Source organism: Plectropomus leopardus, chromosome 18, assembly GCF_008729295.1.
Source record: "Plectropomus leopardus isolate mb chromosome 18, YSFRI_Pleo_2.0, whole genome shotgun sequence".
NCBI lineage: Eukaryota > Metazoa > Chordata > Actinopteri > Perciformes > Serranidae > Plectropomus > Plectropomus leopardus.
This window is the reverse complement of record NC_056480.1, coordinates 4,494,314-4,522,311: the sequence shown is the minus strand read 5'-3', so window position 1 is coordinate 4,522,311 and position 27,998 is coordinate 4,494,314. Positions and strand designations below refer to the sequence as shown.

General features: G+C 40.4%; 2 protein-coding genes across 2 annotated transcripts in view; both read left to right on the top strand.

The window, feature by feature from the left end:
* The window catches only part of LOC121958293, a 34,700-nt gene extending 25,230 nt beyond the window's left edge, over nt 1–9,470 (top strand). Inside the window, exons 9-10 of the mRNA XM_042507181.1 lie at nt 1,346–1,438; nt 3,553–9,470. Coding sequence (XP_042363115.1) covers nt 1,346–1,438; nt 3,553–3,999 — 540 coding nt within the window. The 3' untranslated portion in view covers nt 4,000–9,470. The remainder of the gene's footprint in view (nt 1–1,345; nt 1,439–3,552) is intronic.
* A 4,431-nt stretch (nt 9,471–13,901) lies between these two features.
* tcf19l (transcription factor 19 (SC1), like) lies at nt 13,902–27,052 on the top strand. Its single transcript, XM_042507011.1, has 7 exons — nt 13,902–13,906; nt 14,638–14,852; nt 16,168–16,473; nt 21,264–21,433; nt 22,929–23,322; nt 23,544–24,051; nt 25,213–27,052. Exons 1-7 carry the CDS (start codon nt 13,902–13,904, stop codon nt 25,556–25,558), a joined length of 1,944 nt encoding a protein of 647 aa, XP_042362945.1. The 3' UTR covers nt 25,559–27,052.
* Nucleotides 27,053–27,998: the final 946 nt, after the last annotated feature.

Below are 27,998 nucleotides of genomic sequence, written 5' to 3'. Positions count from 1 at the left end.
CTCGACCAACTGAAAAGTGATTATCGAAAGATATGGTAGAGATATCTTACAGGATAACAATGCTGCAAACATATGACGCTCCTATAGAATATGATGATCCTGCTTTACATTTAACTACCCAACAGTATATTAAGGAGTTAAAACAACAAAAAATGATGCTTTAGTAAAAAGTTGCCTGTTTCATAATCAGAAGCCCCTCTCCTGAAAATGGTATATTGCATATTTATATCTATTTGTATAGGACAGTCACATGACCTGAGAAATAGACTTATTTATACTAGGAGAAAGAGAGCATTTGCATGTGTTGATATAAATAAAGCAGATTTAGGGAGGGCCTCTTCATTGAATCTTTTCAAGACTTTTTAGTATTGATGATTGGAATCAGCTTTGAGAAAAGAAAAAAAAGCAGGTATAGCTCATGGATGGACAGAATTAAGAAATCGTCGTGATATGCGGACGCTGAAGTTGACAGCAAAGCAGCAACACATGACAAAATAAAATAGTTCCTACATGAAACTGCTCCCAATGAAGTCTGTAGATTATCTTGCGTAACTGGGTCATGATTTCTGGAAAGAGACATTTTTATTGAGTTTTTCAAATGTATTATTTTGGGCGTTTTGAGCCGCACAAGCAGAGTGCCATCCAGTTTCATTTTATTGGAGATAAGACAGACATCTCTACAGCTGATATCTCCAGCACTCTACAACTTACACCAAAACACTCTAGATTGATAAACAGCACTACAAGTGAGAGGAAAAATATGGATTTTTGATTTGGGGGTGAACTGTCTCTTTAAATGACTTTCTTTCCAGCTACCACATTTTATCTGTCACCCTCATTCTCTCAGACTTGTCTCTATTTTTGCTCGACTTCTTTTACAACAAATCCATCTCAGTCCTCCCTCTCCTCCTCTGCTGCTTTTATTTTTCAAACAGAGTGCACCTTTCCTCCATCTGTCTTTTATCTTCCCTCATGAGGTCTTTCTTGCAGCTCAATGAAACCGACATTTTTGAAAAATTACATCCTCTTTGGCTCTGTTTCCTCTCAACCTCCAGCCCCACTGTGAAGACAAATAAAACAGTCTCTCTGTCATGTCACACAAGCTTCCTCTTCAATATCTTATATGTGTATTTTAGAGCTTTCTGTGCAGTTACATGTGCCCTCTGTGTTTGTGTGTTTTTATGTCCTCTTCAGCAGTGTCGATGTATTTTGGTGACTAGTTGTCACCATACATCAGTTAAACACTCAGGTGCTGGGACATGACATTGTTGTGGCCACATTTTTACACGTCTCCTCTGTGTGTTTGTGTGTGTGTGTGTGTGTGTGTGTGTGTGTGGGTCTGCAGGTGGTCCATGAGGCTTACACCAGGTTCACGGAGGAATCTCTGATGCAGTCTGTGTGTGAGAAGCCGTCGGAGAGCACAGAGGTCACCATAAAGGTCAGTGGTTGAACCTAGAAGCTGTTTTTATGCCTCTGTGCCGGCGATAGCTGAGGCCAGAGGCAACATGGTTGTCCATATGTCCATCTGTATGTACTTACGCTGTACGTCCCAGTCTTTAAACGTTATATCTCAACAACGCCTTGAGGGAGTGTCTTCAAATTCGTCACAAACGTCCACATGGACTCAACATTGAACTGATTAGATATTTGGTGGTTGTAGGTCTCTGTGAGCTTTTGTCTGTCTCATTCTCATGAACACGATATCTTCTGAACTCCTTAAGAAATTTTTTTTAAATCTGGGAAAATTTCCAATTAGGTAAAGTTTGCTGTGAGCCTGCACCCCACTCATTCTTGTAAATGTGATATCTCATGGACACTTTTCATGAAATTTATTTCTCATAAAATTTGCTACAAATGGCCTCTTAGACTGAATGATGAACTGATTAGTATCTTGTGATCAAAGGTCACTGTGACCTTGTGTCTATCTCATTCTCGTGAATGCAATCAAGTACACCTTGAGGGAATCTCCTCAACTTTGGCACAAATGTCTATTTGGACTTAATGATGAACTGGTTGTAGGTCCAGGTCACTGTGACTTCACAAAACATGTTTTTCGGCCACAACTCATGAATTCATACACCAGTTATGACAGAATTTCACACAAATGTCAAATAGAATAAAATGAGGATGTGATGACACTTTATATCCAAAAGGTCAACTTCAATGTGACACCACAATGTTCTGAAACATACTGATTTAGGGGAGACATTTGGTCAGACACTGAACTGGTGACACCAATCTTGGGTTTCCACCTTGAAACTGTGCTGATTATATAGGCCTTCTGTTGCACATCTGAGTGAAACATTAAAGTTTTCACAGTCATGGATATAAAACTGTAACTGCACCTTGACTAGTGCACAGAGGTAAACAACACTGAGGTGCTAATTCTAGTTTTCACAGAGAGACAAAGAAAGGTGGCGGCAAATTAATTAACCTTAAAATATGTTATCAACGTACAAGTATATGATTAACAAAATAAATAAACTGTCAAAATGTCCAACCAGATTTTGCAGCCAGAAGCAGCCAAACCTGCATTAGTTTTTTACTTTGACACAGATGAGTCAACAAGCTAAGCTTGAATTATTCATCACTGTGCAAGATTGTTTGGTCTCAAAGTGAAAAGCAGGTTAATAGGTCAACAAAACAAACAGGGTTTTGAGGTTTCATGACTCTTTTGATAACGTACATTAAACAAGAATCCTTCCCGCCATAATAAAAGTCTTGATCTGGAGTAATGTCTTAAACCTGATTACAAAACACCTTTGTACTATCAGGGCAGTTTTCCTTTACAGCTGCATAGCGAACAGATTTACAAACAAAGCAATCATTAACCTTGTGCGTTTTAGATTGCTTGGCAGAAGCTACCTGCCATTTAAAGTCACATCAATGCCAAGTGTAATTAAAAAGCAATCAACCTCAGACTTTCTGCTCAGTCATGGAACAGATTAGATTAAAGTTTATAGGAAGGAGCTTTTGTGAAAGTGAAATAAAGAAATTGAAGTGGTCAAGGTTCAGGGAGTTCTTTGAGCTGTTTGATTAGAGCTTCTGCTTATGTGCAAAAGGAGACCAGCGATACAGAATAGTTCAGAAAAAAATCACGCAGTGCATCTTGTCTCCATGTAACAGGGAAAATAAGCTGTACATGGTAGAGGAAGGTAAATATAAATATGGTCCCAGAAACATGTGCATGAATTATTCACATTGCTCTTCCCCTGACCTCAATTTTCCCCTCCTCTTTTCCCTCCCTTCCTCCATCCTAAACAACATCCCTCCTCCATCTCTTCTTCTCTGTTGGGGGAATTTTTACTCATCTTATCCATCTTTTTTCTTGTGCCTTCTTCCATTTTCTGACTCCTTTTTGTATTTTTTTCTCATTTGTCTTTCTTTCTGCCCTTTTTTGTTTTATCATCTGATTTATACCTCCTCTGCTCTCCTTGTTTCTTTCATGATCTCATATTCACTGTGCCTTTTGTCTCCTTTGACCTTCACCCCTCCTCCTCTCCTCGCCATCACTCCTCTTCTCGCTGCTTTCTCCTCCCTCCTCCTCCGTAGGGCCTCGAGGTTTCCAAACCGGGCCGCTACCACACCCTCTCGTCCGATAATTTCCTGGAGATGAGCGACTCCGGGGTGGAGTTCACCTCTGGCCTCCCATTGGACAGTGACACAGATGCCGCAATGACCTACGCCTCCCACAAGCCCCTCTTGAACGCCGTCTCCCCCACAGCAGTAACCGAAGAAGTTCACTCCGACAGCCAGGATGCCACTGCTGTCCCCCCTGGGGACCTCAGCGCCAGCCGGACCCCTGACTCCGCCATGAGCGCCAGCCCAGCCTCCAATCCTCGCTCACTTGCAGCCGCCACCCCGGACGGCAGTCTACAAGGTGCTGCATCACCAGGAGCGGCCTCCAGGGGCACCGCTGGGTCGGATTCAGCCAAGACAGAAGCAGGAGCGGAGAGCGAGCAAGCTGTGCAGAACGAGGAACCAGCTCAGAGCACCTGAGAGGATCCACCATGGTGAATTTTTTAGCTCCTAAACAATAATGACATCCACAACAATCTGGCTCTGTCGATCATCCAAACACCACAAAGTCACAGAAATCATAGACAAAATACTCCTGCTTCAGATGTCAGTTTAGCCTAAAAGAAAATACTAAAAAGGCAGTTGCACAAAATGCACAATACAAAATTTAACGCACTCAACACTGGAAAATTAGATGCAAACCCCAAACTGTATCAAAATAATCTGTGCATATGGAAAATGCATGCATTTAAATGAAACATTAAAGTAGAAATCATAGTTCAGATGTACAGGAAAATGCTGACGTTATAGAGTAGACTGTCTGCATGCGAACTTCAACGGGGCGGCGGGGCTCAAAAAGAAGTTAATGTAAAAAGGGTAAAACACTCTCAGCACTTTTAGGAAAACACCTAAATGAGATCGAAAGATTTCACCTCCTGCCGAAACATTGTCAAAAAGGAAAAAAAAATTTCAGGAGTATGACACTTTTGACAGGTGAAGTCAGCACGCCTCCAACAAATTATTTTCTAAGACCAAGGCTACTAATAACAACAGCTTCTCCTGTACCGAGGCGAATCTCAGTGTGTTGCCTCTGACAGCACTTTTGTCTGCTCTCACGGCATCAGACAAGCACCACGATGATTATATTTCTTCCCACCCGATACACAGACTCTATTATTAACAATACAAGTGTATCAGAAAGCGTCTCCGCCTCTCCGACAGAAGTGCTTGTCTCAGCACGCGTTGGCCGATATCCTCTCTGAAAAACCTGAAAAGTGAAACAAACTCCGTAGATTGAACACCACATCTCCGATGCGAGTGGCGGTTTTCCTTTCTCTCATATCTTCGCTGTCAAATCTGACACATTTGAGGGCGTCACCTGAAGAAACCTGTCGAAATGTCCACCTCATCTCACTCACGCTAATGATGACGATCCAGAGAAAACACCCACAAGAACGACAGCTAACTGTGGAAACTGTTCTCGTCTGTTTTTATTTATTTTCACCCCCCAGTGGAGTTGACACAAGCCCTGTCAGAGCAACATAAAATTAGGAGGACAGTGCGCAACATTTCTTGGACTTTTGGAACAGCTCCCGAGAACATAATTGGATTCTTGGTCTCTATGCAGCAGGACCGATTCACGGACGCCGTAGAGTGAGGAGCGGTGATAAAAGAGACGACAGAGATGGAACAGGGTACTATTTGGGGAACAGATAAATGACTTGCATGATTTAAAGCGTCCTATTTTCATCTTAGCTCCCATCCATCGGATGGAGCTCTGATTATTGTAGCCCAGTTGTTTGCCAAAATGAAGTGACTTGGAAAGCAGTTGGATCAATCTGAGATAACGACGCAGCCTACAGCCCCAATGGAGTGAGACTGAATAACAGTGATTATGAGAAGTGTGTGTGTGTGTATGTGTGTGTGGATATATTAGACATTCAGTCCTCTGCATTCAGCTCGTGAAAAATTGGAAATGAAAAAGAGGAGGGTGCTCTTAGAGTATAAAAATCCTGAATTAATGGTTATAGTAATACCACTAACTCAAAAATGACCTCACATTTGTTACTTGTGCTCCATGAATCCAAACCCAACAACTGTGCAACATGAAATTCAGTGATTCTACAAGCCATTCGACAGAAGTAAATGCTTGCATTGAAAGTTTCTGCAAACCACAGATACATAAATGAATTATTTTGTTGTGGATGAGTTGTAACAGTGTGTTTCTCAGCAGAGCTGTGGTAACACAAGAGGTTAGGTTTAGGCACAAAAAGCATTTGTTAAGGTTAGGAAAAAATAATCTTTTGGCGCAATACACCCAGTTTTGGTGGCACAATCCTGGAAGGAAAAGTAGCAATGTCACCACTTTTCATGCCACTATTTCTGCTGAAAAAGCTGGGATATCTTGGTTGAAACAACCACTTTTCAAGGCACTTTCACAGCTGGAAACACAGCAGTATCTTGGTAAAAAAAAACATCACTTTTTTTGCCTGGCAGGAAAAGCAGTGATGCCTCAGTAAGACACAACTGCTTTTCATACCACTATCCTGGCAGTAAATGCAATGTCTCGGTAAAAAATAACCGTTTTTTTGTGCCACTATACTGGCAGGGAAAGAAGCCTCCTCTAAAAACCAATCTCTCTAAAAACCAGCCACTATTCTCACTGAAAAATCAGCAATAGGTTGTTTGAAAATACCAATGTTTGGTGCTTAAAAAGTCATTGGAAACACAGCAGTGCTAAAAGACAGCAGGTGTTTTATTTGTTGGTCTCAAACACTGGTGTGCAGCTTGGAAGGTGTCGTGTCTGGTGACATGCCATCTAGCAATCCCTACATGATGACAAAATCAGCTTACGTAGACTTTATATAAAGAATCTAAAATAAATAAATCTTTACAGTCTATGGAACAGACAAATGTTAGCCGACCCTTGAACTCTGACACGTGATGAAACGTCACATGCTCGCCAGCTGTCAACTTTGCCATGACAACAACATAAAAATGATTACGATTAAGGCTTAAACTCGGGCCAGGATCGCTGTAACGATCTCCAAATTGCTAGAAGTATAAAACATTTTTTTCAAAATTGTAAACGTACACTTCATTACATTGTATTATTGTATTCCTGATACGAGGTGTGAGCTGGGTCTGAATTGACGTGCCAAGTCCAGACTTTGAGAATGTCTGCTCTAAAGTATATTATTTTAGAAACTACATGATTCGTATGCAGTGTATGCAAATGTAACGTATTCATGGTTTGCAGAAACGTACAACACCAACATTTTCTTCTGGTGGCTATACTGACCATTGACTGTACCAGTAAGTAGTGTGTAGTATTTATAGTATAGAAGGGTCAAATGTTTACAACCACTCCAGTATAAATGTATTAAGTCACTCTGTGACCAGGTTACGCCTTTTATTGAGTCCAGGGCATTTAAATTCCAAAAACTGATAGTTCGTAATGTACATTTGTTTACAGTGAAGAGCTCTGAAGCATTCGAGGTTTAAAAAAGAATAAATGATAGTGGTGTAGATATACCACAGGTCGCTTCTGAGTGACATCCTTGGATAAAAATCGACTTTTCATGTTTAAGTTTTGTCTTTAATTAGAAATAATAATAAATGCATTTTGTGGAAGAATAAAGTAAGAAAAGACAGAAGCAATGGGGCACAGAAATACAGATGAGAGGGTGGAAATAGTGGCACAAGTTCAAACATATTTAAAGAGAAACATGAACAGAGTCAATTAGATGAAGCTCTCACAGCCGTAACAACTACTTTTGACTAATTAGTTTCCTTTTTCTTTACTGTGGAAGAAGCCCGGGCTAATTCAGGTCACAGTAAAACTGATTTACACCAAAGACATTTCACAGAATGAGAGTGAGACATCTTACACTGTTCTGTCCAATCATGTCCTCCCCTCCGCAGGGCCAAACAGTCCATGATACTCGCACAGAGCCGCTGCAAAAGAAGAGTGCAGCAATTTTACACTAATAGGGAATCAAAACGGCATAAATCACACATTCTCCCTACTGAAACACACAAAACACAGTAATCTTCATCATAACAGAGCTGCAGTGTCCCAAGGATCCCATTTAGATGCCCGTGTTATCGTTCCCATTGACAGCTGTTAGCAGTGTGACTACCTCATGCTGTAACGGAATTGATGTCAACCTGGAAAAGTCTGCGAGATTTACGACCTCATACCTCCGATGGTAACTAAAAGCAGTCGGACAGACACAGGTGTTTGGTGTCTGGACAAGAAAAGCACAAAATTAAACAGGTGAGCCCTCCGAGGCAAGAAAAAGGTTCACATTGTCATTAAAGACGGCAAAAATAAGTAGCAGCTATTGTAAATACAATATATTGATCTGCAAAAAAATGACAAAGTAGTTCCCTTCTTATTCAGGAAAAAATGTAGTTTGGATTGAGACTTTATTTAATTGAAATGTTAAATACATGAATCATGAGTGTGTGAAATGATATGCATACCCCACTTGTTGAATTATTGATTTTGTATGGCTGTTTTGTAGGGAAACGTTTGCTCTTGCAGGGACTTTTTGACTTGATTTGATATAATAAGAGAAAAAGACAACAGTAAGGCTCCCAAAAACTTTGTTTGGTGTAAATATCAAGTTGGGTCAAATAAGCTCAGATAAGAATAAGAATAAGAAGGTACGATGGACTAATGACAAACTGATGGTCGAAGGACTGACTTATTTACAATTAAATCTAAAGCAATATAAATGATAATGGCACTGAGACATCACTAACATCCAACACAACATCCGTCACTCTTAATCATCGTTGTTTTTCCACTCTTGTAAATATAAAAAATACGTGATCTGCATGTGTATAATGTGAAAATACTAATATGTTTCTTACTGCAAGGCTTATGCAAGATTTTATACTATCAAAACGCTGCATTAATCCTTTAACCACACGTCCACAGCAGGTAGAAAACTAACACGTAGTGCTGGAGACGCCTTCAGCCCAGAAGGCTCTCCCGTGTCATGTCATGTCTTCATGTTGAGGTCACAGTGACGCCGTGTGAAATCCTTTCATCGACACGTCCGTCAGCAGTGATGGAGTATCTGTAGTCACCTCATGGGTGCACTATTTGACACAGCAACAGGGTGGTTGTACTTGTCTTATTAAGACTCGAAGTAGGACAGAGAGGAGTGTAGAAAATCAACATATTATACAGTGGAAAGATTTTATTAAGCTGCTGATGTGTTGGAGAAAAACTGAAGAAATACTCCAACATTTTGGTAAAAATACACTTGTTTGCAAAGTTGGAATAATGAGAATTTTTTTCTGCGCTTCCTGTTCTCCCAACATCAGAAAATCAGCATATTACCCAAAATAAGGGGGTAAAAAACAATTTCAGCTGTTTCAGCACAGTATGTTAAATCCAATGAAAAAAACAGGAAATTCAACAAATTCAAGCCTTTGCAGAGTGAAAGATGTCACCTGCAAATTAAATAATATTTGGAAACACTGCAATGTTGAATTTACAACCCAGTTACAAAATACAAACTTTGGAGGGGATTATCTCTGCGGGAAGCACAGAGATGGCTCAGTACAAAAAAAAAACAACCACTTTTTGTGACTTTAACCTGTCAAGAAACACGGAGATGTCTTGGTAAAAAAAAGGAGGGAAAAAAAGCTTTTTGTGGCTTTAACCTGGCAAGAAACACGGAGATATCTTGGTAGAAAAAAAAAGCTTATTGTGGCCCTATCCCTGCTGAAAAAAAACAGTGAAAAGTCATAACAAAACACCCACGTTTGGTGCCTGAAAAGGAGCTGGAAACACAGTAATGACTCGCTTAATCAAATCTGGTTCTGTTGTTTATTGTTCTGGTTCAGTGTGCTGAAACTTGGCAGGTATCTCCATGAGATGTCACACCATCCACTAACCCCTCCACCTCCTGATGGCAAAATCAGCTTAAAAAACTGCAACACTTTAGAAATGTTGATATAATATGAATGAAATGTGTAAAAGTAACATATTTGTGGTTTGCAGAAGCGTACAATGCCAACATTTATTCCAGTGACTGGGCTTTGGACTTAACCTGCTCAGAGACGATGATGTCAGTGAAATGTTTTCACATTTAAACACACTGATATTGTATTTCAGAAGGTGGCGAAGCTGCTTTTATCAGATCTTTTGTGATTATACTGAGCTGTTTGGGGTGAAGATAAAATGTTTCATTCATCGCAAACATCACAAAGTATCTGTCGAGGGGCACTTCAGCGTTCTGCAGGGTGAAAGGCCGTGAGCCTCCTTTTGGATTTCAGCATGCGCCCGGTGGAATAATAACGCTAAAGTTCACAGCTGATGGAGGCTTTATGAAAGGATTTCGCTTCCCGTCATTCAACCTCGTCTGATGTTTTCTGTTTCATTACACATCAGAGACGCTTTTCACAAAGCCTGTCAGAACAGGAGCGCTGATCCGTGTGTGGGCAGGGCGAGATTTAATAAAATACTCTTTCAATTCTGGGAGATTCAATCTTCTGTTAATCTACTGTTCTCTGTAATTCCAAAGAGTGTAATGAAAAACCACAAAATGATGCCTCCTGTGACGCTTTTTTGCTCGTACCTTTGATCATAATAGAATTTGGTTTAGTGCAAAATTTAAGAACTGTCAGCGGCGGGTTTTGACACTGAGATCAATTCGTTTTAATTCACTCCAGTGTAACTCAGCGGCTCTTACTGTGATTGAATTTAGTCTTATCTTTGACTCATGACAGATAATTGGATGAAATAAGTGAAAACCACTGGCCTCTGTCACTCGAAACTGGTAAGGAACACACACTTGGACAAACTGATCCCAGTTCAGCAGCGCTCCTTCTCTGGGCTTAATTGAATTATTCAGAAAGGCATTATACTCTGTTTGCTTGAATATTGTTTTGTAGACACACGTCTCTCCCCACCGTGATACTCCCAGCACCTGAGAATGTTTTTTTTTTATATAAGAGAAGAAAAAGAAGATTCTAATTTTCATATAATTGATGTGTTTTACTTTAAGGCATCTCTATTCTCTTTTGAGTGAAAGAACATGCTTGAATATCATCGTCAAAACTTTTTTGTAGCATCACATTTAGCACCAAAAAGACGACTCTTGCTACTAATGTGCTTACTGTTTCTCCATACTCTGATATTATAGCCTATATCTGCTGTCCCAGTGTATACCTAAGAGTTAGTATAACTGCAGCATGCTGACCTGTCGATTGCTTGTGGGACAGCAGCCGTGATGCTGATAGCTAATTATGATAGTTAAACTATGAATTGCACTTTTCTGTACAGCTGGCCTCATGAGTCCATCCTGATCTTGTCACTGAGGTCTGCTCCTGGTTTCCCATCATCCCCTTGACTTGTTATATTCTGGCATTGAGATGATAGTTAAAGGAGAATACTGGTGTTTTATTTTTAGCCATTTGAAACCTGGAATGACATTAATTTTCTTACGCTGTGTTCATACACCTTTGACATACATTTATACCTTTAAAAACCCGGGGAAATTGGATTTATTTCTTTTGAAAATATGGCAACTTGGTAAGAGATGTCCTAAAAAAAGAAATACACATTGCATATGTATTTACAGGCTCAAGTCCGAGTGAAGTCATGAGTCATTTAGTCAAGTCTTTTTAAAGTTTGATAAGTCGAGTCTAAAGTAATCTAATTTGTGACTCAAGTCCAAACCTCTGATATCTAAGTTGAGCCTTTCTTAGGGTTTTCTGTCCCATAACAATGTCTGTGAGAAATAAGAGTCCCCACCTCAAAAACAATATCACTGGTCACATTTTGGCAAACTTTGCTGGGACCAACTAACCTTTACTGTCAGACCAATCACGTGGCATGCATTAATATGTAACACTGGTGATCTCCTTTAACGTCATTTCTGATATAATACGCACAGACGCCAATTCTTAAAATAAAGTTTCAATGCATCATTCTAAGGGGCATTAAAGTTTGCATTGCAGATGTTCATTATTATGTGGATTCAATGCATTCACGTGACTGAAACTTCACAGAACACACGCTCTCCCAGTTGTAAAATGGTTTTGGGAAACCCAAGTCAGGATGGCTCTTGAGGCTAAACTACATTTTATTGTTAGTTTCAGCCCGTGTGTCAGGCAGGAGAAGTATTGTCACTGTCAATATTACTGCTGTTGCTTCTGAAAAAAACAAAACACGCACATGAGAAAAAGAAAAAAAAACTCACCTTTTCACTTAATGTCAAAGTCATTGCTCATGAGACTCGTCATGTTTGTGTAAAAGAATTAAATTCAGAATTATGAAGCTGATACCAACACTTGCTTCATGTAAAATTGTCTGGTTTTTCATGCTCGTGTATATTGTGCATTTTTGTGGTTTATTTTCAGCCCAGTGTCTGTATCTTATATTAAACATGAAATCATTAAAATGTCTTTCTCAGGATAGCGCAAGTTTAAGCTGTAAGTGGAAAAACAAACAAAAATGACAAGGAGACAGTCTGTTAAACCTGTATGCTTTTGATACCAGAAATGTGTTCACTGATTTGTCTGCACGTTGTCACTCTCATTTTGAATCACTTAAATTCTTCAGATCTCATTAGTCATTTTTTCCAAAGTAATCATTGACTGTAACGATACTTCACTGCACTGCCATGAACAAGCAGCCACACCACCTTGTTTGCTTGAAGAATAAATCAGTGATTATTTATATACCATGTAAGACCTTTTGGCATCCTGCACAGACTTTTATAAAGCTTCTCCTTTTTTTCTGTAATGAATGAACTATTCCAATTAAATGAATTTTCAACAGAGAGTGAATCACAAAGCTTTATTTTTTTGGTGTTTGGTGTTTTTCCGTTTCATTCAGAGTATTTTTTCGTTTGAATTTCAGTAATGGATTAACAAGCGTGCCAGGAAAGATTTTTTCAAATAAATACTCCCAAGAACATCTCAGAGTTTTCAGCTATTTTTCAGACATATTTCAGCTCTTCAACTTTGAGTATAGCCAGAGGTAGTAGCTCCGAGTTGTGAGAACAGATTTGTACAGTATAAACTCCCTGTGCCTGTGGGCAGAGTGGGCGTTGCAGTTCACTTACATAACATTTTCTTAGTGATTTTACTTTGGTGTATAAGACAGCAAGTGGCAATGAAGAGGGGAGTTTTCAGATATTTTGCCATGAGAGGAGCACCCCTCTCAGTTAATGATGAACAGAAGGCAAACACACCAATAGAAACAATTATCAAACAGTGTATTTTCTGAGAAACATCAACATGCCGATTCCCTCCTAAAATAAAAATAAGTAATAAGTAACGATATGATGATATATTCCCCCTCTGACTCTCTCCTCAAATACAAAAATGCCAAGTTACCTTTAATGTGTTTGTTATTAATTCTGCTCACAATTCACTGTCAGAACCAAACCAGAGGAAATGACATTTAAAATACAATAACGAACAAAAGCAAAGTGAAGCAGAAAATAAAATGCATAGTATTCAAGGGCTTGTCCAATCTAGTTTGTAATATTAGCATAACCCTCTTGCTGCTTCTTTGCTCCCATTGGGCCTATTTTAAAAACAAGGATATTTTTTTTAAGGAATCCAAATAAGAAGGTGCACTCAAAAATGTGTTTTGCTTAATGTTAATTTATCTGGATATTTTTGCTTCATTGTACAAAATAATGGTTTAACCCAAGAAGGCTGTTTTCATATTAATGCATATGATTCTTATGGTGATGCAGCTGCCATGCAAGATGCTGGTCTGCCCACCGGGAGCCACTTAGGGTTCAGAGTCTTGCCCTCATGTGTGAGCAGGCAGATCAAACTGCCAACCCTGGACACATTTTGAGTCCAGCTGTTAGCCTAAGCTTTTGCATATTCATGGCTTCTGTGGTTTCCAATAAGTTATTTTAAAGAAAAAATGAACATTTGTATATCAGTTGCTTAGCCCATGTTACCTTAAATTTGTGAAGAAAAATGTGTTTTTCTCAAATGTCTCCACAGTGAATGAAGAATCCAGACACAGAGAACTTTCTTAACTTTAGCCTGTAAAAACTTCTGTTTATAAACCCTTACACAACTTGTACAACATAATCTGAGTCTTGTTTATCCGGTATGCTCAGTAGCATGTGCATTTTTGCTAAAAATGTTTTACTGAGGTATTTCTGCTTACAAGTATGCAGCTCACTGCAAAGCACAAGCTTTTGCACATGCTTTCCCATACGTACTACTATGCATGTGTTTTGGGAGTGTAGAGCATACAACTGGAAAAATAAGACTTGGATTTTACTAAAGGGTTTACTAGATTAGGCAACATGAAGAATATTTCTGGATTCTTTGTTCACTGCTTTTTTTCACATTTTTAAAAAAATAAATAAATTTAAGGTAAAATGGGGTGAGTAACTGATATACAAAGGCCCGTTTTAACAACAACAACAATAATAGCCTAATAATCATAAAAATAATAATAAGAATAATAAATGATTTATTCATTTAATTTAACCTTTATTTAATCAGAATTAGTCCCATTGAAATTCAAAATCTTTTTTTCAAGGGAGTCATGGCCAAGACAGCAGCACAAACTACAAAAGAAAACAGTCAAAATTTAAAAACAATTTTACTAATCTACTTCTACTACCACCACCACCACTACTACTAGTACTACTACTACTGCTAATAATAATAATAATTAATATAATAGTAATCATATAATAATTAATAGTAATAATTATTTTATTTTAACCAGGAATAGTCGCATTGACTTTCAAAATCTTTTGATAGTAATAATAAACATTATTTATACCTTTACCTTTTAAAAACAGAGTTTACAAAGTGCTTTAACAAATAACGCAAAGCAAGATACGCCAAAGGCAATAACAGAACGAGAATCAGATTAGATTTTGTGGATGAAGTATTCCTTAAAAAAATGTTTGAAATCTTTATCAAACAATATGGCTATAATAGTATTTTTACATGTCTGAAAACCTTTAATCTGTTATTGTGACACTGCCTTCACTGAACCAGACTGTCACATAAACTTTATTCAGCTAATCAACGGACTCCTTCACTAAATTTAGATTATCTAATCCTGGTGAAAACCTCGTGACCCACTTTCCCCTCTCTCAGGCCCGTCCTGGTCCTGCTCCACTCCTGCTCGCGCAGAAGGCGCCCTGGCAATCAGCCAATCGGGGCGGAGCAGGACGTGACGCAGGTTCTCGCGCAAGGAAGCCTCGGGACTGGCGCGCCAAATTTCAAAGGACTTCCTCCTGGGAGGAAAGACGGCGAAAAGCTGCACCGACGCCCGGCGAACAACGGCGATAAAATACTGCAAAAGCACCAGAGTTTGTGAAGATTTCGGGAGCCGGGTCCGCTGTGTGAGCAGCTCGCGTGGTTTTGGCGGCGGCGCGTGGAGGAATAATTCACTCAAAGCCGGCGTGTCATTGTTGTAAGTGGCAGCTGTGACTTTCAGTCCGTCCTACAAGGAACTAACGTCAGCTAGCTTAATCCCGTCTGACTGATAGCGCAACACCATGGCGACAATATAACATTATTGATCTGATTTTAACGCCAATCAATGCATTTTCATGTAAATATGTATTTAACACAGTGCTGTTTGCAGTTATAGTTGCAAAAACGTGGTTTTACGTGGCGAGCTGTTACTTTCAGTTGGTTATTGTTTCTTGCTTTGTGTGCTCATTTGCCTTCATGCAGCTGATGCAGGCATGCGGTGCACACTGCAGCTCGCTATCATCATCATCAAGTGACATTTTCTGGATGTTTTTGTAAAGTTAGCATGTGCTGCTGCCTGACATTAGTTTAGTTTTATAACTCAAACCTGTAATGAAACGTGTTTTTGTGCCTTTATGGCTTCTGAAGTGTCAAGTGAATTATATTTATAAAGCTCTTTTCAGAGAGCAGAGAGCAATTACATTGTTTTTATTTCAAAGATGTTTACTTTTTGTTTTCTTGCAGATCAGACACCCTGTCAGGCTTCCCACCTGTGAGACGGCTGATGTCAGGAGCCTGGGATTTTAATCTCTCACACACACACACACACACACACACACACACACTCATACAGGCTCAGGTGACAGCTGTTCAAACCTGCAAATATTAAACGTCAGAGCTCCCGCTAAAAGTCACGCCTGTCAAGCTTTTTGGCAGGTTTACCTTTTCACATTTTTAATGTTTACCGCACCTTTCGATTTAGCAGCTCAGTAACACACAGGCCGTCCGCATTATTGAAGCTCTGTATTCTCAAATCCGTCTTCTTTTAGCCTCCACTCTACGGGGGGGATTTAGTCTGTTTGAATTTCAGCTCATAGCAGAGTGCAGAAGCTCATTTCCACCCTTCAGCAGCTTATACAGTACTTCATATCCTCATTATTTATTCATGTATTCACAGCAGGGCACAACAAGTCATCAGCTCTCCATACTAATGCAAACACCTGTTGCTGCACCTGCTTGTAACCTTCACACTCTGTGATTTTAGACGTCTGTTTAGAATATTTTTTCCTGCAGCTTTATGTTTGTTGGCAATCTTTGGTTAAATGCCTTCAATTTGACTTATAGCGAAGAGTCCACAATGGATCGCAGCGTCCTGTAACTCAGGGCCGGTCACAGATCAGGTGCGGCCTCCGGGTGGGGGCAGGTGAGGGCTTAGTGGTGGCAGACAATCAGACGCTTCAGTCATGCTGTCCGGGGTGCAGCCGTGCTTCCAGCTGCTTCGGATCGGTTCATCGGCCGCCGACTCTGCGCGGGACCTGTACACGTTCAGGCCTGCGCTGAGCCACTCTGTGTTCAGGCTGGGGCGGGCGGCAGAGCTGTGCGACGTCACGCTGGACTCTGCGTCGGTGTCAAGAATCCACGCTGAGCTGCACGCAGAGAAGGAGGCGGGCGAAGGTGATGTGACGCCGCAGGAGGAGGGCTGGAGGGTCCACATCAAGGACAGGAGCAGTCATGGTGAGAGAATGACTGAGTCACACACACGGTCACACACACTCACACACACACACACACACACACACACACTCACACACACTGCTACAGTCATTGTGGAAGAGATTAAAGTACACACCCACTTACAAGAAATATCATACATCTACAGGAAAACACATTCTCACAAACACCACTCACTTCCTTTACTGATTGTCAGGGTTTTCACAGTCATGAAAAACCTGGAAAATCCATGCAATAGTCCTGGAAATGTCATGAAATTAGTTGCGTTCGTTAAAAGTTGAGGAAAAGTTCTGAAATTTAGTTGTGTATAATTAAATCATTACAATAATCTTTTTGGATAACCGTCCGCGCAGAGTTACATAAAGGCAAACTCATTTTCTGGGGCCGGTTGCGTAACAGAGCTCTAATATGGGTCGATGTGTGACGGCGTTTTGTTTACCGTCACGTACATTTCGTCTTTTTCTCCCCTGTAAGCCAGCTAGCTGAAATTATGTTTGAATAGAATTCAAATCTGATATGTTTGGATAACGCGGTGCAATTATTATGGTTCCTTGACAAGTTTGGTAATTTGTGGGAGCCCTGAAGAGTTAATGGAAAAAAGTGCTAATATTTGTATTTAGAAAGACACAATAAACACACACACACACAGCAGATTTAAAGCAAAACTGGGCCCACACACATTAGGATTGACAGGAATACAGATACTAAATATTATAAATATTGCTGAATGACTAACACCTGCAGACTGACACCAGCTGAGCCCAAAAACCAGCACAAACACAGCTGTAGACATGCAAACCAGGTAAGGCCTCCGATGCACACAGAAACACGAGAAGCTAAATGCATCTTACAAACTTTGACTTCAATTTTTTTACCGGCCAGGACTTTAATTTTCTCTAAATGGTTAAAAACAGCAGCCTATTGAGGTGCATGTAATCCTGCCAGTTTGATTTATTACACAAAAATTAACAAAACTGGAGTCTGATAGTGATGAAGTGATTAAAGAGCGATAAGGGTTGCCCGGGTGAGTAAAATGCCACATTAGGCTGGTAAATCTAGCAAATCACTTTTTCCTAATCTTGAAAATGATAATGAAGAATTAAAAACATTTGCCCCTCATTTACCATCTACACTTTAGAAGAGGTTTCCTCTTAAAACCAGCTTGTGCAGTTTTCACAAAGATTCTGGTATTCACCGATGTTTTCTTATTTAGGATTTGTTCTTATGTAAGAAAATGCACAATTTGGCACATTTTGGTGATAAGTTTGTCCAGAGTAATTAGTTATCATGTTTTCTTTGATTCTAAAGTTGTATGACAATATATGACTTAAATTAAGATACAGTTTTAGTTCAGTTCTGTTTATAGGAATAGTAATAATAACATTTATCTGTGCTAATTAGAATCAGCTGCTATGTAATTTCAGCTTTCGAGGATCTGGGGATTTGTCATCACAAAAACGCAGCTGTGAACACTTCAGGGGTTTAAGAACAAACCATGAATCTGATGTAAACTTTTCTTGGGACTTTTTTTTAAGCAAAAAACTTGTGAAGATAATTAAAAAATATAAGAAATACGGTTTTACTGATATTGTTTTTTAAGGGCAGATTCCAACACACATTATAAGTACTTAATGAGACCGAAAACTTCCAAAAGTATTTACAATACAATAAACAAACATTACAATAAAAATGAAAATATTTCTGTTGAAATTTAGAATTTGGAAGATAACAAACTCCAACACAAAACTTTGTTTAAATGCCTTTAGCAAATGTTTAATCAAAACCAAAACTTTCAACATCATGTATAGTAAGTATAACTTTTTATCTGTTCAGTGAAAATTTTAATTAAAAAATGAACAAATAAAATTAGCTCTCTGAGGTTTTACGAAGTAAAAGTTCCTCCCGTGTTGACACTTTGTTTGCACATATTGCAGTCTGCCTTTCAGGGTGTTGGTTGAATGTAATTCGCACCCTTTTTCATTAATTAATTTTTATCAGCGATCATTAAAATGAGACGCTGATACAAATAAAAGGCAAAATGCCAAATATCGGCCGGCTATCGGACCAGACCGATAATCTGTCTTTGTCTAATTTCTTCAGGGAAAAAATGACTTCAAACAAGAACATTTCTGTTCTAAGTGAAAGAAAAACAGCATAAGTGTTGCACCCTGAAGAGCGTGATCTTTTACCCCGGTTTACATTCTTTGTGGATGAAAAAAATGAAATTTATTTTTGGCCACAGCAGCTTCCAGAGCAGCTTCAGTGCTCTATGGCACAAACACGGCGCTCTGCCAAAATACATCCCCTCATTCGGTGTTTTGATGAAGGTGTTGGAGAGCGCACATCTGTCCAACATTTCCCGCAGCTGTTCAGTTGGATTGAGGTCAGATGACTGTTGGCCATGGCAAATTATTCACACCATAAATAACCACATTTGTGATTAAAATGTGAAAAAAGAAGAATGTTAAAATCAGTCCTGGCAAAAAGGTATCAGATAAAGTCTTAACCATAACAGTAACAGACTGAGGGGTAAATCTTTTCAAAAGCCAGCTGGACAGATTTAACAGTAGATACATCAATGAATCTTTATGCTTAAACGTCGAGCTGAAACTATTAGTTGATACGTTGTTTTTATAGCCCATACACTTATGGAAAAAGTCTTTTTGGGGGCAAAAATGCCAAATACTTCTTAGTTTCAGTGACTTAATTGAGGATTTGCTTCTTTTCTTTGTTCTGTGTTTGTAAATTCAAAAGTAACTTTGGTTTTTGTGTCTAAGTGCCTGAGACAATTAAAAAAGGGCTGCTGACAGTTATTGTTATTAAAAGTGTCTGACAGTATCATGGAAAGGATCCGTACAGAGGAAGACCTTTTTGTTAAAGAGTAAGATCCTTTTTGTTTAACCAGAAAATAAACCGTAAGGGTTAATCATCGTAATGCACACTTTATCTGCACTCGACAGGTACAAAATAAAACAGAAAAAAACCCATCTTGGGCCGTTTTTCAAACTGTTCAACCAATCACCAATGCTGGTTTGCTTGAAATAAATCGAAATAGATCTAATTCTTTAACAAAAAGGTCTGTTTCTGTAGGGATTCTTGTCGTAATGTTGTCAGTAGGGCAGCCTAATATTAGAAAAATCAGATGTTATTTTGACCGATTTAACAATAGCAAAATGATTTTCACTTTTATTAGGAATGGTGATTTTTGGATTTTATTTTCACTTTTTTAAAAAAAAAAAATCAGATTTTTTTTGCTGCAGTCTATACCAAACAAGATTTCCCCCTTAGAATATGATTTTTTTGGCTGAAACATTTTATCATTATCAAATAAATGCAGCTCCTGTTATTTGATTATCGTACTTGCCCAAATTGCAATTTCTGATTAATTGTGCTGTCCTAACTGACAGACAGTTATAATAATAAGCCTGTCGGTGGCAAAATCAGGCATTATTGGACGTAAATTAATGATGCACAAATGCCCTGAGTGGTTTCATTCGAGTGCTCTTGCTCAACACCTGACCAGTTCAGAAACTGTTGTTCCCATAATTCACTGAGACGCAAAACATGGGACAATAAGGCATAGTTGAAAAACACCAAAGTTTCTCTTTAAATTTCTTGATTTTAAAATGTTGGTTGTATAAAACAAACAGGGGCTTCTGAAGTTGTGGTTGACATTTTCCACTATTTTTTTTTTAATCTTTCGGAACCAAATTAGTTAAAAAATTTAATTAAGAAATTAATCAGCACATTAATCAAATGTGGGACGAATTGTAAAGTGCAGCCCCACTTGAATTAAATAAAAAGATAACATGATGGACGGTGAAATCTGCAAAAAGGCTGATGATACAGATTCATGAATTTTGAGATATTTTTTATTTAGCCACGGATGATGACATAATTATATGTAATATATAGTAAGCTTGAAACGTGGCCCTGAGGAAAGTCGTCAAAATCTCGTTCATTCAGTCTCAAGTGGTCGTCGACAATCGAGCACAAAGTGGATCTGATACACTGTGAATGTCGAGGAGCAAATGAACAAAAGCAGTAATAAGGTGCAAAATGTTCCATTTAAGATTAAGGAGCACTCACAGCGGATGTAATGTCTGTATACAGATGTCAATCACGAGGCAGCTTTGCATCGCACGCGCGCGGACGTCAGAGAAATCACATCTTCAGTTTGCATTTAGTCTTTAGAAACCTGACGAGCACAGGAGGCGGCACAAGCTGAGGACAGACTGAGAGTGAAAGTTTGCTCTTCACTTAAGGCCGCTGGACTGTGTCTGACGGGCTCCGAATCTAAACTGCGCTCTTACTCCCTAATTTTTCAAGTAATTTCACAGTCTGTTTCACGCATTTTTCATTTCTGCTATTAAAATTACATCTTAGTATTCACTGCGCATTTCTCATTCTGTGCCGGCCTGTCGTGGCCATTTGATTGCCTTGTAGCCTTCCAGCTCCCCAATTCTAGGTCCATTTCACAGACTGTTTTACATTTCCCTGCAGCCCTGGAAGCTGTAAACACACTGATACTCAGCAGATGACTTTATTTTGAGGCTCTTGATTTATTCTTTCTTGTTGTCAGATGCTTATACATTAAAAATGTTGTGATTATGTGGCCTGGGTAACGTCGCCCTCGACGGTTGCTTGTTTGTGTTCGTTTGGGCTGATCATGTGATCTCGAACCACGTACGCATCAGTGTGGCTGACGAGAGTCTCTACGGAGCGAGATTCAGTGCCAGCTGTATATTTTAATTTTAAAGATAAATTCTCACCTCTTGCTCTCTTGTTGCTAGGCACCTGGGTCAACGAGGTCCGCCTCCAGCCGGGCGTCCAGTGGGAGCTCTCAGATGGCGACACGCTGACCTTCGGTGGCCAGTCGGCTCCAGGGAGCCCCGAGTTCTATTTCCTCTTCCAGAAGGTCAAAGTTCGCCCGCTTGACTTCGATGCCATCACGATTCCAAAGGTAATTTTGTTTTTATTTAAGGACGGAGTCTGCAGAGATGGTCAGATTGTGTACAGCTTCAGTTCACAGTTACAGATTTATAATGATGCTCCGCACAGGCCAGATTCAGTCACAGACGGCACTTTTCACAGAACGATTGTTGTTCTGTGTATCTCACGAAGTCTGAGGTTTAACAACGAGTCTGGACTTTTTCTGTTTGCCGTCTGAAAGCTTGTTGTTGATTTGATTCATCAGTATATGTTTTTCAAATATGTCCACAGCGATGTTCACCTAAGATCATGACTGAATGTAGAGGCTGCATGAAGAGCTGTAATGAGTTTAGATGCACATTAAAAATAGCAGTCGTGTTTTCCGTCATGCATACTTGCAGACATTCTCCGCAAGTAGATGGCACGCAATTAAATTATGTTTAGACTTTTACAATTCTTCATTGATTGATTCTTGATTTCACGTCTCACAGGGAAAAAAAGAAACTTTAGTGATATACTGTATTTTTCTGATTGAACACAGTCAGTTCACGTATGAAGAGATAACAGTACTAGTACCTGGAATTGATACCGGTATTCAGTGGTACCTTCTGTTTATACTTCAGTCGGCCTGTAATTTTAAAAAAATATTAATAAAACTCCAAACATTCTTTTGGGGGACGGAGAGTCTGAAATCACAAACCAGAGCAGATTGTGCTGCTGTTAAGAGACTGAGCCTTGTTTCCAAATGTAGATAAATTCATTTATTTAGGTCCTTTTGTACAGGCATTAAACTTACATTTACATGTGTATTGTCCAAAAAACATTGACTTGAAGTGTAAATAAATGCTTCAGGTTGCGGTTGAGACACAGCTGAGATGTGATCCTGCACGAAGCCGCACAGACAACTGTGTAGATTAAAATTGAAAAACGCTGATAAGACTGCGGTCTACAGACAGGAAAGGTTCTCACGTGGCGCCGCTGCCCACTTCGTCACAGCAGAAACTCGGCATTCCCAGATGCACACTCAGGTACCAAAATTTAGCACAGATTGTTTTCACGTAAATCAGTGTAAACCGATGTATTTTGACCCTTTCAGTTTAAAACATACTTACCTCATGATGTAAGAAATTAGTTTGCCTCTTGACAACAAAGGAAAAGAAAAACTGTGTTATTATTATGTTATGTTATGATGTGTTATTGTTAAGACGTCCACTAGGTGGCAAAATGAACATTCAGTAGGTCGTGGACAAAATTAATCCAGAAGGAAAAAGTCAACTTCATGTTCTGTTTTCCAGATGGAATCAGGTGCTCTCTTATTTAGTCCTTTAATTAGAAACTTGCTTGTTGATGTTTAGAAATTTAATGATAAAAAGTGAAATATATCAGTGAGGCAGATGTTTCCATCCTTAAAATTTGCTATGGCTTTGTTGAAAATAAATTTACCAAACAAACGATAGCAGCACTGATGGATATTTGCATTTAGCTTTTGCTGGATTCGCCTCTAATTTAAATATCTTGTCTCCTAGGCCGGCACCTTCTCCTCCGACTTACAGAACCGCATCAGAACTAACCTGGACCGCAAGGAGGCCGCCAACCTGGACCTGTCCAAGCTGTCCATCAACCGCGCCACCGTCATCCTCAACTCCATCGGCAGTCTGAGCAAAATGAAGGGCAGCGCCTGGACCTTTAAGAGGAGCCACAGCCATGAGGGGACCGCATCGGACCCCGGCTCCTCCTCTTCGCCTCCTCTGGCCGTGGGCTTATCCGCTCTTCTTCCGCCATCCACGCCTCCATCTTTCTCCTCCGCAGTCTCAGTGCCTTCTGCAAAGTCCATCCAGCCAACCTCCAGGAGCAGGAGGAAGTCGGCTCACACGGTGCTCCTCGAGGACGACAGCTCAGACGAGCCCAGAAGTCGAGGAGGTAAATAAATGGGCCAGGCCAGTTAGAGAGAGCGCACATAGAAGATAAGTTTTTTAAATTTCAGTTTTTGTTAAAACAAAATCTGAACAAGGTTTAACCAGAAAAAAAGAGCAAATGGGTGAAAATGAGAATAAACTGAGTAGAATCAAAGTGAGAAACATGCGCTAGAAAAATCAGTGATCTCAGCTCCAATCAAAATTTTTCTCATTTTTGTGGTTCAGCTCCAGCAGGAGTTGTGGAGGACGGACAGAGATCGAGGGGGAAGAAGAGGCGACGGCTCTACAAGTCTGAGTCGGAGAGTTTCAGCTCTCCTGCTCCTCTGCCGCTGCAGCCCAAAACCCACAACGACGTCCGGCGGCCGCTCGAGGCCAAGCCCTTCCCCGTCGGCATCCGGACCATCGGCAGCTTCCACGGCGCCATGACGAACAGCAGACTCAACCACCACCTCCTCCAGGCGTCATTCACCAACCCGGCAGTCCACAAACAGGAAGTGCAGACGATGCACCGGGTCCAGACGGTGATGCATGGCAACATCGCAGCTTTCCGCCAACAGAAACCCGCCCACTGTTCTCCAATAGCGCAGAGAGGCAGGCGGAGGGCGAACAGCTCGCCGGTTTTCTCCCCTCTGGTGGTCGGGGGGGAGAACTACAGCCTTGCCTCGCCGTCAGTGAGGATCCGCACAGAGGAGAGAGGCAGGATGCAGTTCAACAGATTTCACCATCAGACGAGGTAAGATGTTCAGGGATCAAGTTAGTCTCTGCAGCCAACGCCTCTGTCTGTCTGCAGAAATATTGCACCACTTTTTTGTGTCGTGCCACCGCTGCAGGTCATCAAAGTCATTTTTAAATCCTACAACAATGAGGCTTTAAAATTTCATGCTAATAAAGAAAGAAGTGTCCAATAGGCACAGAAGAGAGACGCAAACGATCTGATGAATTGATACCACTGCAGTTCATTTATGTAATATTGTCTCACCTTAGTTTTATGGAAAAGCCAGCATCATTTTCTTGCACATTAACTCACTGATGCCAGTGGCGGGAAATCTCTGATTCATCAGGTTTATTGTGAACTAATGGCTGATATAATAGATTTCAACCAGGACACAGTGACTACTTTTAAATGCACAAAATATTCCTGTTTTTACCCTCAAAAAGACAATATTTCTACTAAGCTGTTTACATGGCTAATGAAAATGAATATTCCACTAATATTCCTGTTTACACTCTGTGCTCCCAACGTGTGGTGCAGTACATAACTGAAAGGTAAATACTGTAGGGCTGGCTGCAAATATTTGGCTAGTTACATATTCACAAATTGGGTAGGAATAAGGTTTTCTATTTATGCATTCAGATATTCTTCTCTTTTTTTTGATTGTCATGTCAGTGTTTGACACTGCTGCTGCGTCTGTCTCACAGGAATGAGTGTTTTACCCAAATGTTATTAAGGATTTAATTGCCTGAGTCCGTCTGAGGTTTTTCAACTTTACAAACTATAAAGTGTCATAACTGCAGACAAGCAGTTGGAGGCACATCAGTCTCTCACGCAACACCTCTTACCTGACGCGTGGAAACTGTCGTGAGTCGGGATCCCATCTCTCTCCTTCACCTCCATCCTCCCTCATGTGTGAAGCGCACAGTTTCTCCCTCGCTGACAGAGTGTCTGTCACCCCCCCTCCATATTCGCAGTTGATCAATAGCTAATATCCAGAGCCCAAAAAATGATTTTTGGGACAGCCCTAATATACAGCATATTCCATTAGTGCTCCTAATGTGCGGGAAACACGTAAACGATCTTTAGACAACAGCCTGTCTCTTCCTTTTTTCTCTGATCTCACCACCTGGTCCTCCCTCTCTTCTTTCCTTCTGTCCTGCTTTTCTTTTCTCCTCGCAGTAAGCGACGAGGCCGCCCCAGAAAACACCCTCTCCCTCCCCGGCCCTCCCTGCCGTCTCCATCCTCCTCATCTTCCTCCTCCACCTCTTCTGCCTCCTCATCCTCTGGCTCCTCCTCTTCCTCCTCCGAGGACGATGACGACGACGATGAGGAGGAAGAAGAGGAGGTGATGGGCGGGGCCGTGGAGCCATGCGCGGCGCCACGGTGTCGGCTGCCGCAGCAGGACACGGTGCAGTGGATCCAGTGTGACGTGTGCGACGCCTGGTACCACATAGACTGTCTGCACGTCGACCGCAAGAAGCTCCTGAAGGACCCCAACGCCGACTTCCACTGCGGATGTCGTTGATACGAGCGAACCCAAGTTTGTGGCGATGAAAGGCTCCAGTTTAGACTTTGAAGTTAGCACATTTTTCCCCTCAGATGTTATTTCCTGCAGCCACACTTGTCAATGCTACTCCCCGTGGCTCCTCCACTCAGGCGCGCAGTGCTTTTCTTTCACCTCAACAGCAGCTGTGCGAGAGCAGGACAAGAGCCTCCTTCGATTTTTAAATCCCGACCTATCCGAGTTTGAAGATTCGTGACCCAACAGTCACACAGCTGCTTCACAAACATGCCTGCTCCGTGTCGGCCCTCTGCAGAAGGAGGCAAAACTGTAATGAAATGTCTCAGGTTGGATTTCATTATGGCTTTGACTGCCTGGAGAGGTGCGGTCAGGGCGGGAAAACATGATGAAATGTTTCTGAGTACACTCCCACTGTGGCTGTTGCTGACCAAGGGGCAGGCAACATTCAGGAAGATTAATGAAATGTTTCAGATCAGGCTGCCACAGCAGGAGTCCATACAGGGCGATTAAACTCTGTCAGATGTCTCGGTGCAGCCGGCTTCACTATTTTATCGAGTAGGCCGAGGCAGAATAGGACCTTCAGTGAACATTATGGGGTTCGAGTGGCCAAGAGAGTTTCAACACTCTTCTTCCTTGAAGTAAACAGCGCTGGGCTTGCGGTTCCCACCTGTGTGATAATAAAACTCGATGAAATGTCTCAGTGCAGCTTCCCTGGGTGGCAGCAGCTGTCTAGGAGTGGGCGTGCGATGTTTCAAGACAATTAAATGCCGGGAAATGTGTCAGCAGACTTTCATTGTAGCTGCTGATGAGAGGTGCTTGAGGGATGATAATCAAATATTTCAAGGCACTTCAGCACGAGCAGCTGCTGGATTTTTTGGGGGAATGTGTGCGGCGGGACTGTTTTTATAAGACGTCTGAGTGCGGGCTGACAGTGCGGCTGCTGCTGCTGCTTTGGGAGGACTCATTACCATTGAAATGTCATAAAATATCATCCGCTGATGGAACGGGATAAATAGATTCAGAAAATTGCGTCTCTGACTGGTGGGTTTAGACAGGATGATTTTAAAGTCTTCTTTTATAATCAATATCCACCTTTAAGAGTCTCTTCACACTACTGAACTCTTGGGCCAAAGAGGACTATTTTGTCCTGCCGAACAGCAATCTACACATATCTTTGCTCAGGTGCTGCTTGAGTTGGAATAAAATCAAAAGTATAAAGCTCAAAATTCTTCTCTTAAGCACCTTTCTATTATTTAATTCAAAGTATTTACATTGGTTTGCTCACCCAGGGGAAAAAACAGTCTTCAAAACAGCATTTATGAGCAGTTTACCCACTGCGCCACTTTTATTACCCCTGTAATAGATCTGTCGGAGCTGTTCAGCTAATGGTAGTGTTCAGGATATAGTTTGTTTGGGTTTGTGTTGTGTAAAAAGGCATCTGCCAGTTTTTACTTTGATCATACCACTTCGGCAGACCTGCAGTATTGAAATAAGAGAAAAGTGGGTGAAATTGTAGAAAACATGATTCTTAAGCAATAAAATAAAAAAAAAATCTAAAAAACCTCTTTTAAATATATATATATTTTTAACTATTTGTTACAGACACACAGTTGAATCAGACTTTCTCAGATTTCATCTGTCAAGACAATGTTAAAAAAACAAGCAGAAAGATTAAATTTACAAAAAAGTGTGTGACATGCTTAAACTTTTGTTTAATAGACTTAATAAATTTAGCTTTACTTCGCCATAAGACTCCAGATTCACTTGAAATAATTTCAACTGCATTTGGAGGTTTTGATGAACTCTTTTAAAAATATATGAGGTTAAATCACCTCAATGCAGTAAAGTTAATATCAACTTTACAGGATTTAACATAAAAGCCTAATACTATAATACAGATTTGAACTTGTTTGGTCATGTTGAGCAGTGGTAATCAAACGTAAAAGGAAAAAAAACGTCTTTCTGTTAATCTTCAGTCAGTTGTATTTTGGTTTTGTATGTTTCATCTGCCAGTAAAGATGTAAATGTTGCATATTCGTTTTGTCTCTTAGATAGCTCTAAAGATATTTAAATGCCTGTTTGTCTTCCGAGCTTCAATCAAGGAATTGTGGGATCTCCTCCGTATCACCGCTGTTGTGTTGACGCTTCTCATTGTGCACCTGTTATTGCTTTGATGTGGCAAACAGTTATACTTCCCTACAAAACTACAGTTACAGATGTGCTAAAACGTGCAACGCTGAGGGCGACACTTCTAAATTGGCGAGAGGAGGCAGGTCGTGAAAAGAAACCGGTGTTATATCATAAATGGAGATAAAGCGGCGTTCAGTGCCTATTGATGGACTCTTTTAGTTTATAATGCAGCTGCAAAGAAGTCTGAGCTTGTTTAACGTGTCTCTCTGCTGTTTCAACCTTAAAGTTTTCATTCTGTCAACATTTTGTCGGT